Source organism: Oncorhynchus masou, chromosome 23 (assembly GCF_036934945.1).
Source record: "Oncorhynchus masou masou isolate Uvic2021 chromosome 23, UVic_Omas_1.1, whole genome shotgun sequence".
NCBI lineage: Eukaryota > Metazoa > Chordata > Actinopteri > Salmoniformes > Salmonidae > Oncorhynchus > Oncorhynchus masou.
Window position 1 is genome coordinate 16731225 of NC_088234.1, and position 15182 is coordinate 16746406.

At 31.3% G+C, this 15182-nt stretch overlaps 1 protein-coding gene across 10 annotated transcripts in view; it reads left to right on the forward strand.

Annotated features, from left to right (window-relative positions):
- LOC135510445 (basement membrane-specific heparan sulfate proteoglycan core protein-like) overlaps positions 1 to 15004 on the forward strand; it is a 93419-nt gene extending 78415 nt beyond the window's left edge. For all 10 annotated transcript variants that reach the window (XM_064931364.1, XM_064931365.1, XM_064931366.1 and 7 more), the window contains 6 exons: positions 8908 to 9207; positions 9342 to 9611; positions 10259 to 10378; positions 10604 to 10635; positions 14419 to 14490; positions 14641 to 15004. In XM_064931364.1, the coding sequence (XP_064787436.1) occupies positions 8908 to 9207; positions 9342 to 9611; positions 10259 to 10378; positions 10604 to 10635; positions 14419 to 14490; positions 14641 to 14718 (872 nt within the window). In that variant the 3' untranslated portion in view covers positions 14719 to 15004. The remainder of the gene's footprint in view (positions 1 to 8907; positions 9208 to 9341; positions 9612 to 10258; positions 10379 to 10603; positions 10636 to 14418; positions 14491 to 14640) is intronic.
- The last annotated feature ends 178 nt before the right edge of the window (positions 15005 to 15182 follow it).

Below are 15182 nucleotides of genomic sequence, written 5' to 3' on the forward strand. Positions count from 1 at the left end.
TTGTTTATATGTATGTATATGTTTTTTATATGTATGTATATGTTGTTTATATGTTGTTACATGTTGTTTATATGTATGTATATGTTGTTTATATGTATATATATGTTGTTTATATGTTGTTACATGTTGTTTATATGTATGTATATGTTGTTTATATGTTGTTACATGTTGTTTATATGTTGTTACATGTTGTTTATATGTATATGTTGTTTATATGTTGTTACATGTTGTTTATATGTTGTTACATGTTGTTTATGTGTTGTTACATGTTGTTTATGTGTTGTTACATGTTGTTTATATGTATGTATATGTTGTTTATATGTATGTATATGTTGTTTATATGTTGTTACTTGTTGTTTATATGTATGTATATGTTGTTTATATGTTTTACATGTTGTTTATATGTATGTATATGTTGTTTATATGTTGTTACATGTTGTTTATATGTTGTTGTTACATGTTGTTTATATGTTGTTACATGTTGTTTATATGTATGTATATGTTGTTTATATGTATGTATATGTTGTTTATATGTTGTTACATGTGGTTTATATGTATGCATATGTTGTTTATATGTTGTTTCATGTAGTTTATATGTATGTATATGTTGTTTATATGTTGTTACATGTTGTTTATATGTATGTATATGTTGTTTGTATGTATGTATATGTTGTTTATGTGTTGTTACATGTTGTTTATATGTACGTATATGTTGTTTATATGTTGTTACATGTTGTTTATATGTATGTATATGTTGTTTATATGTTGTTACATTTTGTTTATATGTATGAATATGTTGTTTGTGTGTTGTTACATGTTGTTTATATATTGTTACATGTTGTTTATGTGTTGTTACATGTTGTTTATGTGTTGTTACATGTTGTTTATATGTATGTATATGTTGTTTATATGTTGTTACATGTTGTTTATATGTATGTATATGTTGTTTATATGTACGTATATGTTGTTTATATGTTGTTACATGTTGTTTATGTGTACGTATATGTTGTTTATATGTTGTTACATGTTGTTTATATGTATGTATATGTTGTTTATATGTTGTTACATGTTGTTTATATGTATGAATATGTTGTGTATGTGTTGTTACATGTTGTTTATATGTTGTTACATGTTGTTTTTGTGTTGTTACATGTTGTTTATGTGTTGTTACATGTTGTTTATATGTATGTATATGTTGTTTATGTGTTGTTACATGTTGTTTATATGTATGTATATGTTGTTTATATGTATGTATATGTTGTTTATGTGTTGTTACACGTTGTTTATATGTATGTATATGTTGTTTATATGTTGTTACATGTTGTTTATATGTATGAATATGTTGTTTGTGTGTTGTTACATGTTGTTTATATATTGTTACATGTTGTTTATGTGTTGTTACATGTTGTTTATGTGTTGTTACATGTTGTTTATATGTATGTATATGTTGTTTATATGTTGTTACATGTTGTTTATATATATGTATATGTTGTTTATATGTACGTATATGTTGTTTATATGTTGTTACATGTTGTTTATGTGTACATATATGTTGTTTATATGTTGTTACATGTTGTTTATATGTATGTATATGTTGTTTATATGTTGTTACATGTTGTTTATATGTATGAATAAGTTGTGTATGTGTTGTTACATGTTGTTTATATGTTGTTACATGTTGTTTTTGTGTTGTTACATGTTGTTTATGTGTTGTTACATGTTGTTTATATGTATGTATATGTTGTTTATATGTATGTATATGTTGTTTATGTGTTGTTACATGTTGTTTATATGTATGTATATGTTGTTTATATGTATGTATATGTTGTTTATGTGTTGTTACATGTTGTTTATATGTACGTATATGTTGTTTATATGTTGTTACATGTTGTTTATGTGTACGTATATGTTGTTTATATGTTGTTACATGTTGTTTATATGTCTGTATATGTTGTTTATATGTTGTTACATGTTGTTTATATGTATGAATATGTTGTTTATGTGTTGTTACATGTTGTTTATATGTTGTTACATGTTTTTATGTGTTGTTACATGTTGTTTATGTGTTGTTACATGTTGTTTATATGTTTGTATATGTTGTTTATATGTTGTTACATCTTGTTTATATGTATGTATATGTTGTTTATGTGTATGTATATGTTGTTTATATGTATGTATATGTTGTTTATGTGTTGTTACATGTTGTTTACATGTATGTATATGTTGTTTATGTGTTGTTACATGTTGTTTATATGTACATATATGTTGTTTAAATGTTGTTACATGTTGTTTATATGTACGTATATGTTGTTTATATGTTGTTACATGTTGTTTATATGTATGTATATGTTGTTTATATGTTGTTACATGTTGTTTATATGTATGAATATGTTGTTTATATGTTGTTACATGTTGTTTATATGTTGTTACATGTTTATGTGTTGTTACATGTTGTTTATGTGTTGTTACATGTTGTTTATATGTATGTATATGTTGTTTATATGCTGTTACATGTTGTTTATATGTATGTATATGTTGTTTATATGTTGTTACATGTTGTTTATATGTATGTATATGTTGTTTATATGTTGTTTCATGTTTTTTATATGTATGTATATGTTGCTTATATGTTGTTTCATGTTTTTTATATGTATGTATATGTTGTTTATATGTTGTTACATGTTGTTTATATGTATGAATATGTTGTTTATATGTTGTTACATGTTGTTTATATGTTGTTACATGTTGATGTGTTGTTACATGTTGTTTATGTGTTGTTACATGTTGTTTATATGTATGTATATGTTGTTTATATGTTGTTACATGTTGTTTATATGTATGTATATGTTGTTTATATGTTGTTTCATGTTTTTTATATGTATGTATATGTTGTTTATATGTTGTTTCATGTTTTTTATATGTATGTATATGTTGTTTATATGTTGTTACATGTTGTTTATATGTATGTAGATGTTGTTTATATGTATGTACATGTTGTTTAATTGTTGTTACATCTTGTTTATATGTTGTTACATGTTGTTTATATATATGTATATGTTGTTTATGTGTTGTTACATGTTGTTTATATGTTGTTATATGTTGTTTATATGTTGTTACATGTTGTTTATATGTATGTATATGTTGTTTATATGTTGTTACATGTTGTTAATATGCTGTTACATGTAGTTTATATGCTGTTACATGTTGTTTATGTGTTGTTACATGTTGTTTATGTGTTGTTACATGTTGCTTATATGTTGTTACATGCTGCGTATGTGTTGTTACATGTTGTTTATGTGTTGTTACATGTTGTTTATATGTATGTATATGTTGTTTATATGTATGTATATGTTGTTTATATGTATGTATATGTTGTTTATATGTTGTTACATGTTGTTTATATGTTGTTACATGTTGTTTATATGTTGTTACATGTTGTTTATATGTATGTATATGTTGTTTATATGTTGTTACATGTTTTTTATATGTATGTATATGTTGTTCATGTGTTGTTACATGTTGTTTATATGTTGTTACATGTTGTTTATATGTATGTATATGTTGTTTATATGTTGTTACATGTTGTTTATATGTTGTTACATGTTTTTTATATGTGTTTATGTGTTGTTACATGTTGTTTATGTGTTGTTACATGTTGTTTATATGTATGTATATGTTTTTTATATGTATGTATATGTTGTTTATATGTTGTTACATGTTGTTTATATGTATGTATATGTTGTTTATATGTTGTTACATGTTGTTTATATGTTGTTACATGTTGTTTATATGTATGAATATGTTGTTTATATGTTGTTACATGTTGTTTATATGTTGTTACATGTTTATGTGTTGTTACATGTTGTTTATGTGTTGTTACATGTTGTTTATATGTATGTATATGTTGTTTATATGTTGTTACATGTTGTTTATATGTATGTATATGTTGTTTATATGGTGTTACATGTTGTTTATATGTATGTATATGTTGTTTATATGTATGTACATGTTGTTTAATTGTTGTTACATGTTGTTTATATATTGTTACATGTTGTTTATATGTATATATATGTTGTTTATGTGTTGTTACATGTTGTTTATATGTATGTATAAGTTGTTTATATGTTGTTACATGTTGTTTATATGTTGTTACATGTTGTTTATATGTATGTATATGTTGTTTATATGTTGTTACATGTTGTTTATATGCTGTTACATGTTGTTTATGTGTTGTTACATGTTGTTTATGTGTTGTTACATGTTGTTTATGTGTTGTTACATGTTGTTTATATGTTGTTACATGTTGTGTATGTGATGTTACATGTTGTTTATGTGTTGTTACATGTTGTTTATATGTATGTATATGTTGTTTACATGTATGTATATGTTGTTTATATGTATGTATGTGTTGTTTATATGTTGTTACATGTTGTGTATATGTATGTATATGTTGTTTATATGTTGTTACATGTTGTCTATATGTTGTTACATGTTGTTTATATGTTGTTACATGTTGTTTATATGTATGTATATGTTGTTTATGTGTTGTTACATGTTGTTTATATGCTGTTACATGTTGTTTATGTGTTGTTACATGTTGTTTATATGTATGTATATGTTGTTTATGTGTTGTTACATGTTGTTTATATGTTGTTACATGTTGTTTATGTGTTGTTACATGTTGTTTATGTGTTGTTACATGGTGTTTATATGTATGTATATGTTGTTTATATGTATGTATATGTTGTTTATGTGTTGTTACATGTTGTTTATATGTATGTATATGTTGTTTATATGTTTTACATGTTGTTTATATCTATGTATATGTTGTTTATATGTTGTTACATGTTGTTTATATGTTGTTACATGTTGTTTATATGTATGTATATGTTGTTTATATGTTGTTTCATGTTTTTTATATGTATGTATATGTTGTTTATATGTTGTTTCATGTTTTTTATATGTATGTATATGTTGTTTATATGTTGTTACATGTTGTTTATATGTATGTATATGTTGTTTATATGTATGTACATGTTGTTTATATGTTGTTACATGTTGTTTATATGTTGTTACATGTTGTTTATATGTATGTATATGTTGTTTATGTGTTGTTACATGTTGTTTATATGCTGTTACATGTTGCTTATGTGTTGTTACATGTTGTTTATATGTTGTTACATGTTGTTTATATGTTGTTACATGTTGTTTATATGTATGTATATGTTGTTTATGTGTTGTTACATGTTGCGTATGTGTTGTTACATGTTGTTTATGTGTTGTTACATGTTGTTTATATGTATGTATATGTTGTTTATATGTATGTATATGTTGTTTATCTGTATGTATGTGTTGTTTATATGTTGTTACATGTTGTTTATATGTATGTATATGTTGTTTATATGTTGTTACATGTTGTTTATATGTATATATATATATATGTTGTTTATATGTTGTTACATGTTGTTTATATGTTGTTACATGTTGTTTATATGTATGTATATGTTGTTTATATGTTGTTACATGTTGTTTATATGTATGTATATGTTGTTTATATGTTGTTACATGTTGTTTATATGTTGTTACATGTTTTTTATATGTATGTATATGTTGTTTATGTGTTGTTACATGTTGTTTATATGTTGTTACATGTTGTTTATGTGTTGTTACATGTTGTTTATGTGTTGTTACATGTTGTTTATATGTATGTATATGTTTTTTATATGTATGTATATGTTGTTTATATGTTGTTACATGTTGTTTATATGTATGTATATGTTGTTTATATGTTGTTACATGTTGTTTATATGTTGTTACATGTTGTTTATATGTATGAATATGTTGTTTATATGTTGTTACATGTTGTTTATATGTTGTTACATGTTTATGTGTTGTTACATGTTGTTTATGTGTTGTTACATGTTGTTTATATGTATGTATATGTTGTTTATATGTTGTTACATGTTGTTTATATGTATGTATATGTTGTTTATATGTTGTTACATGTTGTTTATATGTATGTATATGGTGTTTATATGTATGTACATGTTGTTTAATTGTTGTTACATGTTGTTTATATATTGTTACATGTTGTTTATATGTATATATATGTTGTTTATGTGTTGTTACATGTTGTTTATATGTATGTATAAGTTGTTTATATGTTGTTACATGTTGTTTATATGTTGTTACATGTTGTTTATATGTATGTATATGTTGTTTATATGTTTTTACATGTTGTTTATATGCTGTTACATGTTGTTTATGTGTTGTTACATGTTGTTTATGTGTTGTTACATGTTGTTTATATGTTGTTACATGTTGTGTATGTGTTGTTACATGTTGTTTATATGTTGTTACATGTTGTTTATATGTATGTATATGTTGTTTACATGTATGTATATGTTGTTTATATGTATGTATGTGTTGTTTATATGTTGTTACATGTTGTGTATATGTATGTATATGTTGTTTATATGTTGTTACATGTTGTTTATATGTTGTTACATGTTGTTTATATGTTGTTACATGTTGTTTATATGTATGTATATGTTGTTTATATGTTGTTACATGTTTTTATATGTATGTATATGTTGTTTATGTGTTGTTACATGTTGTTTATATGTTGTTACATGTTGTTTATATGTTGTTACATGTTGTTTATGTGTTGTTACATGTTGTTTATATGTTGTTACATGTTTTTATATGTATGTATATGTTGTTTATGTGTTGTTACATGTTGTTTATATGTTGTTACATGTTGTTTATATGTTGTTACATGTTGTTTATGTGTTGTTACATGTTGTTCATATGTATGCATATGTTGTTTATATGTATGTATATGTTGTTTATATGTTGTTCCATGTTGTTTATATGTGGGTATATGTTGTTTATATGTTGTTACATGTTGTTTATATGTATGCATATGTTGTTTAGATGTTGTTTCATGTAGTTTATATGTATGTATATGTTGTTTATATGTTGTTACATGTTGTTTATATGTATGTATATGTTTTTTATATGTATGTATATGTTGTTTATGTGTATGTATATGTTGTTTATATGTATGTATATGTTGTTTATATGTATGTATATGTTGTTTATGTGTTGTTACATGTTGTTTATGTGTTGGTACATGTTGTTTATGTGTTGGTACATGTTGTTTATATGTATGTATATGTTGTTTATATGTTGTAACATGTTGTTTATATGTTGTTACATGTTGTTTATATGTATGTATATGTTGTCTATGTGTTGTTACATGTTGTTTATATATATGTATATGTTGTTTATATGTTGTTACATGTTGGTTATATGTATGTATATGTTGCCCATGCAGTGTATGATGCATTTCTGGTGCATAATTACACTGTAAACACATGATGTAATAATATTAATAGTACAAATAATAATAACAATTATAATAATAACAATAATAATAATACACCTTGGCATTTATATAGCGCTTTTCAAGGATCCAAAGTCTCTTACATGTGATGGTTGCATATCCACATAAACTCAGCAAAAATGAAACGTCGTCTCACTGTCAACTGCGTTTATTTTCAGCAAACTTAACAAGTGTAAATATTTGTATGAACATAGCAAGATTCAACAACTGAGATATAAACTGAAAGTTCACACAGACATGTGACTAACAGAAATTGAATAATGTGTCCCTGAACAAAGGGGTGGGGTCAATATCAATAGTAACAGTCAGTATCTGGTGTGGCCAATAGCTGCATTAAGTACTGCAGTGCATCTCCTCCTCATGGAGATTGTGCATCCGATTTGCCAGTTCTTGCTGTGAGATGTTACCCCACTCTTCCACAATGGCACCTGCAAGTTCCCGGACATTTCTGAAGGGAATGGCCCTAGCCCTCACCCTCCGATCCAACAGGTCCCAGACGTGCTCAATGGGATTGGCTCTTCGCTGGCCATGGCAGAACACTGAAATTCCTGTCTTGCAGGAAATCACGCACAGAATGAGCAGTATGGCTGGTGGCATTGTCATGCTGGAGGGTCATGTCAGGATGAGCCTGCAGGAAGGGTACCACATGAGGGAGGAGGATGTCTTCCTTGTAACGCAGAGCGTTGAGAATGCCTGCAATGACAACAAGCTCAGTCTGATGATGCTGTGTCACACTGCCCCAGACCATGACGGACCCTCCACTTCCAAATCGATCCCGCTCCAGAGTACAGGCCTCGGTGTAGCGCTCATTCCTTCAACGATATAAGCAAATCCGCACATTCATGCAGATGAGCAGGGACCCTGGGCATCTTTCTTTTGGTGTTTTTCAGAGTGAATTGAAAGGCCTCTTTAGTGTCCTATGTTTTCATAACTGTGACCTTAATTGCCTACCGTCTGTAAGCTGTTAGTGTCTTAACAACCGTTCCACAGGTGCATGTTCATTAATTGTTTATGGATCATTGAACAAGCATGGGAAACAGTGTTTAAAGATCTGTGAAGTTATTTGGATTTTTACTAATTATCTTTGAAAGACAGGGTCCTGAAAAAGGGAAGTTTATTTTTATGCTGAGTTCAGTTTGAGCAGAGGAGCATATATTGATAAAGATCCACTTCTCTTTTCCTGTAATCTCATCGTGTTCTGCTGAATGTGGGGGAGGAGTGGACTTGAATAAAGTAAAGTATGAAACCCATTAAATAATGAAATCCATTATTATCTATTTGGTGATGGGGTAAGACTTTAAATTGCAGTCTATTATTGTGTTATTATTTGTGTAGGCACACTGTAGGTACACTGTGTACAGTGTAACATGAGTAATTACAATACTTTCTACACTCTACTTTCATTAACAATAATTACACAGTAATAAGAGCCCTGTAGTGTAAAGTGTGTAACCATTGATCAATGTCAGAATGTCATGTTGTGTATTTGTGTGTTTCAGGTGTGGGTATTTCTCTGTTCAACAAAGCAGTGGGGGACTCAGTGGAGCTGCCCTCAGGCTTAGAGAGGGAAGGTATCAAGTCAATGGAGTGGAAGTATAAAAAAATGGTCATTGCAGAATTTGATGGGAACAGTTCCTTACCAAGATCACAGTTTCAGGGGAGACTAGAGATGAACGACAGTAAGTTCAGTTTAATAATAAGAGAACTGACACTGCAAGACTCAGGGGAATTTCTCGTATCTGCCGCATCAAACAAAGGAGGACAGATTCCAACCAAGACCATCCATCTTCAAGTCCATGGTAGAATGTTTTGTGCTTTTTCAAGGTTTTATCTTGTATAGTCTTTCTCCTGATGGTATGGTCCATTTAGAATGATTATCTCTCTCTCTCTCTCTGTTTCTCTCTCTGTTTCTCTGTTTCTATCTCTCTCTCAGAGCCTATAAACAAGGTGGAGATCCAGAAGGAGATCAAGCTATTGGCCAACCAGTCCTGCTCAGTGTGGATGCTGTGCAACGTGTCAGTCGGCTCCAACCTCTCCTACACCTGGGAGAGAGGGAATGAAACATACAGGGACGACCAGCAGATACACTTCTCTCTGTCACCAGCAGACGGAGACATCAGTGTAACCTGCAACGCCTCCAACCTATTCAGTGAGAAATCTGCCTCGGTAACAGTAAAGTGTAGTAATGACACAACCACCCCAGGTAACTAAATATCATAATAATGACATTGGGTAGATGTAGTATACAGTATTATGTAGAACTTGTGATGACATTGAGTAGATAATATATACAGTATTATGTAATACATGTGATGACATTGGGTAGATAATATATACAGTATTATGTAATACATGTGATGACATTGGGTAGATACAATATACAGTATTATGTGGTACATGTGAGGACATTGGGTAGATACAATATACAGTATTATGTAATACATGTGAGGACATTGGGTAGATATAATGTACTCCAGTCCTCCAGTACCCCCAACAGTACACATTTTTATTGAAGCTCCGGTGACAAGCACACCTGATTCTACTTGTCATTAATCATCAGGCCCTCAATTAGTTAATTAAGGAATAATTTTTCTGGTGCTACAACATAAAATGTGTGCTGTTGGGTGTACTAGAGGACTGGAGTTAGGAACCACTGGTCAGTGTTAATCCTGGTCCTGGGGACCCAAATTGGTGCACATTTAGGTTAATGCCATAACACCACAGGAGTGATTCCACTAAGGTATGATGATGAGTTGACTAGTGGAATCATGTCTAGAAATAAAATGTGAACCCTTTGGGTCTCCATGAGCAGGTTTCAGAAACACCAGTCTAATCACATCTGTGTTATAGAGTATGATACATGGATGAAGTGGTATAGGATCTACATCGTGGTACCAGTAGGCATCGCTGTGTTGCTGATCCTAACTGTAGCTGTGGCAGTGTATTACTGCAGGGGGAGCTGTAACACGGGTATGTACAGCATAGGGGTCTCATCCTTACTTAAAGTGACATTTAAGGCTCTGGGAGTATTCTTCGTATCCCTTAAACCAAAATGTTGGCCTTATGAATATTATGGATATCAGAAAAGAGTGTGGAACCTCATAAGTGTGTAATTTATTCATTCTTGGGTATGTTTGTAGATATCCGATTTGGTATCTATCTGATTGTTTGATATATTGTTCTTGTCATACATAGCTGATCTAACTGACGACACAAGAATGAAAGATGTGAGTATGCATTGCCATTATTATGTATCTGAATGTGTCTAAGCCCATGTGGGTCATTTCACCCACAGTTGCAAAGGGAGGGAATATTGCTGGAAACTTTCGAAGTTTACCAGTAAACTACCAGAATTTTGGTAACTTTCAAGGTTTTTATGTAATTCATGTAACTAGTGCCACTTTTGGGTATTTTAGATTTTCACAGATGTCTACAATTATCTCTCAAAAATCGAATCACAAAGCTGTAAAAATGTATCTGAAATATAACATTGATGTTAAATATGAGGGTTTCAGCATGAAATATCCTTTATAAGTGAGGAGTGAATATTTCATTAATAACAGAATGACGTAAATGCAGACACAGGAAGAAACTGAGGAAGGGACAGACATAGGGGAGGCAATCAATAAGTAATCAAGTCCAGTGGAGTCCCATGAAACACTGACGCGAGTAACGATGGTGACAGGTGTGCGTAATGATGGGCCGCCTGGCACCCTCGAGCACCAGAGAGGGGGAGTTGGAGCAGGCGTGACATTATATTTGTTTTACACACTTAAAATAAAAATGGTGTCATACTGTTGTCTGTTGTGAAAAATGTTAATAGAAGAGTTACAGAGTTAATTGCCAATTTTTTTAAATTAATTACTATATTTTCTATTGAACCATAAGGTCTATCCATTAGAAACTCACAGACAATATGGACACAGCAGAGGTGTAAAGTACTTAAAAGTACTACTTAAGTAGTTTTTTGGGGTATCTGCACTTTACTGAACTATTTATATTTTTTACAACTTTTTCTTTTACTCTGCTATATTCCTAAAGAAAATAATGTACTTTTTACTCCATACATTTTCACTGACACCCAAAAGTACTCGTTACATTTTGAATACTTAGCAGGACAGGAAAATGGTCCTATTCATGCACTTATCAAGGGAACATCCCTGGTCATCCTTACTGCCTCTGATTTGGGGGACTCACCAAACACAAATACTTTGCTTGTAAATTATGTCTGAGTGTTGGAGTGTGCCCAAGGCTATCAGTAAATTTAAAAAACAAGAAAATTGTGACATCTGGTTAGCTTAATATAAGGAATTTGAAATGATTCATACTTTGACTTTTGATATTTTAGCAATTAGCAATTTGATATTTTAGCAATTACCTTTCATACTTAAGTATATTTAAAACCAAATACTTTTAATCATAGTATTTTACTGGGTGACTTTCACTTTTACTTGAGTCATTTTCTACTAAGGTACCTTAACTTTTACTCAAGTATGACAATTGGGAACTTTTTCCACCACATAAATTACCAAATTTACCATAGATTGCCATATATTTTATGTTGACTACCAAAATTACTGAAGATTCAGAAAACTTTGGTAAATTACTGATAGTTTTGTAACCCTAGTTCTACCAATTCAGTGCCTTTTGAGAAAGCGTCAAAAGAAAGTTGTAGATTTCACAACATTTTTACATTCTGTCATAAAAAGCAGGTTCAACTCCCTGAAAACACATTTTCCAATCTCAAGAGGTATTTTTTAAATAAATACCACAGTAAGTGCATATTAAGTGTGTTTCCTCCAACACATTGTTGCGGCTGGCTTCCGGGTTAAGCGAGCAGTGTGTCAAGAAGCAGTGAAGCTTGGCAGGGTCGTGTTTGGAGGACGCATGGCTCTCAACCTTCGTTTCTCTAGAGTCCGTATGGGGGTTGCAGCAATGAAACAAGATGGTAGCTAACAATTGGATATCACGAAAAAGGGGGTAAAAGTACAAAAAATAAAACATCTTCCTAGAAGGCACAGGGTGCACGAAGGGACATGAATTTTGCCACTTTAGCAAATTTGTATTCATATAAAAATGCAGATTTATGGAATTCTCCACCTAGTCTAAAGGGTACTTCATGTAATATCACAGCCTTTGAAAATTACAATTTACAATTTACAATTTCTACATAAAATATTATTGGGATGTTCCTCTGGATTATACAGTTGAAGTCGGAAGTTTACATACACTTAGGTTGGAGTCATTAAAACTGGTTTTTCAACCACTCCACAAACTTCTTGTTAACAAACTATAGTTTTGGCAAGACGGTTAGGACATCTACTTTGTGCTTGACACAAGTCATTTTTCCAACAATTGTTTACAGACAGATTATTTCACTTATAATTCACTGTATCAAAATTCCAGTGGGTCAGAAGTTTACATACACTAAGTTGACTGTGCCTTTAAACAGCCTCGAAAATGACAGAAAATGATGTCATGACTTTAGAAGCTTCTGATTGACTCAAATGATGTAATTTAGCCTATTAGAGGTGTACCTGTGGATGTATTTCAAGGCCTACCTTCAAACTCACTGCCTCTTTGCATGACATCATGGGAAAATCTAAAGAAATCAGCCAAGACCTCAGAAAAACAATTGTAGACCTCCACAAGTCTGGTTTATCCTTGGGAGCAATTTCCAAATGCTTGAAGGTACCACCTTCATCTGTACAAACAATAGTATGCAAGTATAAACAACATGGGACCACCCAGTCATCATATCGCTCAGGAAGGAGACGCAATCTGTCTCCTAGAGTAGAACATACTTTGGGGCGAAAAGTGCAAATCAATCTCAGAACAATAGCAAAGGACCTTGTGAAGATGCTGGAGGAAACAGGTACAAAAGTATCTATATCCACAGTAAAACGAGTCCTATATCGACATAACCTGAAAGTCTGCTCAGCAAGGAAGAAGACACTGCTCCAAAACCACCATAAAAAGCCAGACTACGGTTTGCAACTGCACATGGGGACAAAGATTGCACTTTTTGGAGATTTGTCCTCTGGTCTGATAAAACAAAAATAGAACTGTTTGGCCATAATGACCATCGTTATGTTTTGAGGAAAAAGAGGGAGGCTTGCAAGCCGAAGAATACCATCCCAAGCGTGAAGCACGGGGGAGGCAGCATCATGTTGTGGGGGTGCTTTGCTGCAGGGAGGGAGGAAAATAATTTGGATATATTGAAGCAACATCTCAAGCCATCAGTCAGGAAGTTAAAGCTTGGTAGCAAATGGCTCTTCCAAATGAACAATGACCCCAAGCATACTTCCAAAGTTGTGGCAAAATGGCTTAAGGACAACAAAGTCAAGGTATTGGAGTGGCCATCACAAAGCCCTGACCTCAAACCTATAGAACATTTGTGGAGAGAACTGAAAAAGTGTGTGCGAGAAAGGAGTCCTACAAACCAGACTCAGTTACACCAGCTCTGTCAGGAGGAATGGGCCAAAATTCACCCAACTTACTATGGGAAGTTTGTGGAAGGCTACCCAAAACATTCGACACAAGTTAAACAATTTAAAGGCAATTCTACCAAATACTAATTGAGTGCATATAAATTTCTGACCCAAAGGGATTGTGATGAAAGAAATAAAGCTGAAATAAATAATTCTCTCTACTATTATTCTGACATTTCACATTCTAAAAATAAAGTGGTGACCCTAACTGACCTAAGACAGGTCATTTGTACTAGGATTAAATGTCCGGAATTGTGAAAACTGAGGTTAAATGTATTTGGCTAAGGTGTATGCAAACTTCCGACTTCAACTGTATGTATCAACTGGTAACTCTGGAGACTGTCTCTGATGTGCAGGCACTCTTTCGTGGAACGACCCATGTTTGTGTACTGTATTACACTATACTGTGTACTGTAATTGTTGATTGCTGTGTATTTTTTAGCAGTATTTTTGTGTTTTTGTGCGTTGTTCATCCATTTTGTTTATTGGTTTCAGTACCTTTTTCTGTTTTTATTCCAGACAAGAACAAACAGTCAGGTATTGTCCATCTATGAGACCGTAGACGATCTGGCTGTCCCAAGACTGAACAAGGTGAGAGCGAGACATGAATGGTCATACCTGATATCTTTGAACATAAATAAAACAGTCTCTGTGTGAAAGGGAGACTATGTAGTCTACTTGGAAATTGTCTACATTTCATAATGCTGAAACAGTTTGTTCTTGGTTGCTTTTAACATTTAGCCGCAGACTCTATATGACAAGATCACATTTGGACGCCAGCCAGAAGACCCCTGTTCTTCCTTCCAGGAAGTACTGTGAGCTGAACAGGATGTGGTCATAAGCTGGGCTTATAGATATAGAACCCTCTGCATCTTCTGCATCCTACATGTGTACCTTCTGTAATATATGTTACCGTTTCATTTTGTCACAACCTGCACATTTCTGTTTTTATTTTCTTACTTGTTCAGAACTGCAACCTTCATCTGCTCATGGTCATTGTGTGGTACAACTTGTTATTTTCAAGATATTCTGAGTTACATAACTTTTTGTTAGGTTCTATTGCATTCTGTTGTTACATTAAATGTTTATATTTGTGTAATAACGACTAATGGCAATTCAAAACGATATTCTTAAAGATTGCCGGTGTTTCTGTTTGGAAACAAGTTATTTGTATTTATTGTAGTTTAGATGTGTCTATTGTGTCTATTGTACAGTAAAAGGTTTTACATTCCACAGAAATGCTTTGTAGAAATCACATAGGCCACATTCACATCAATTCATCA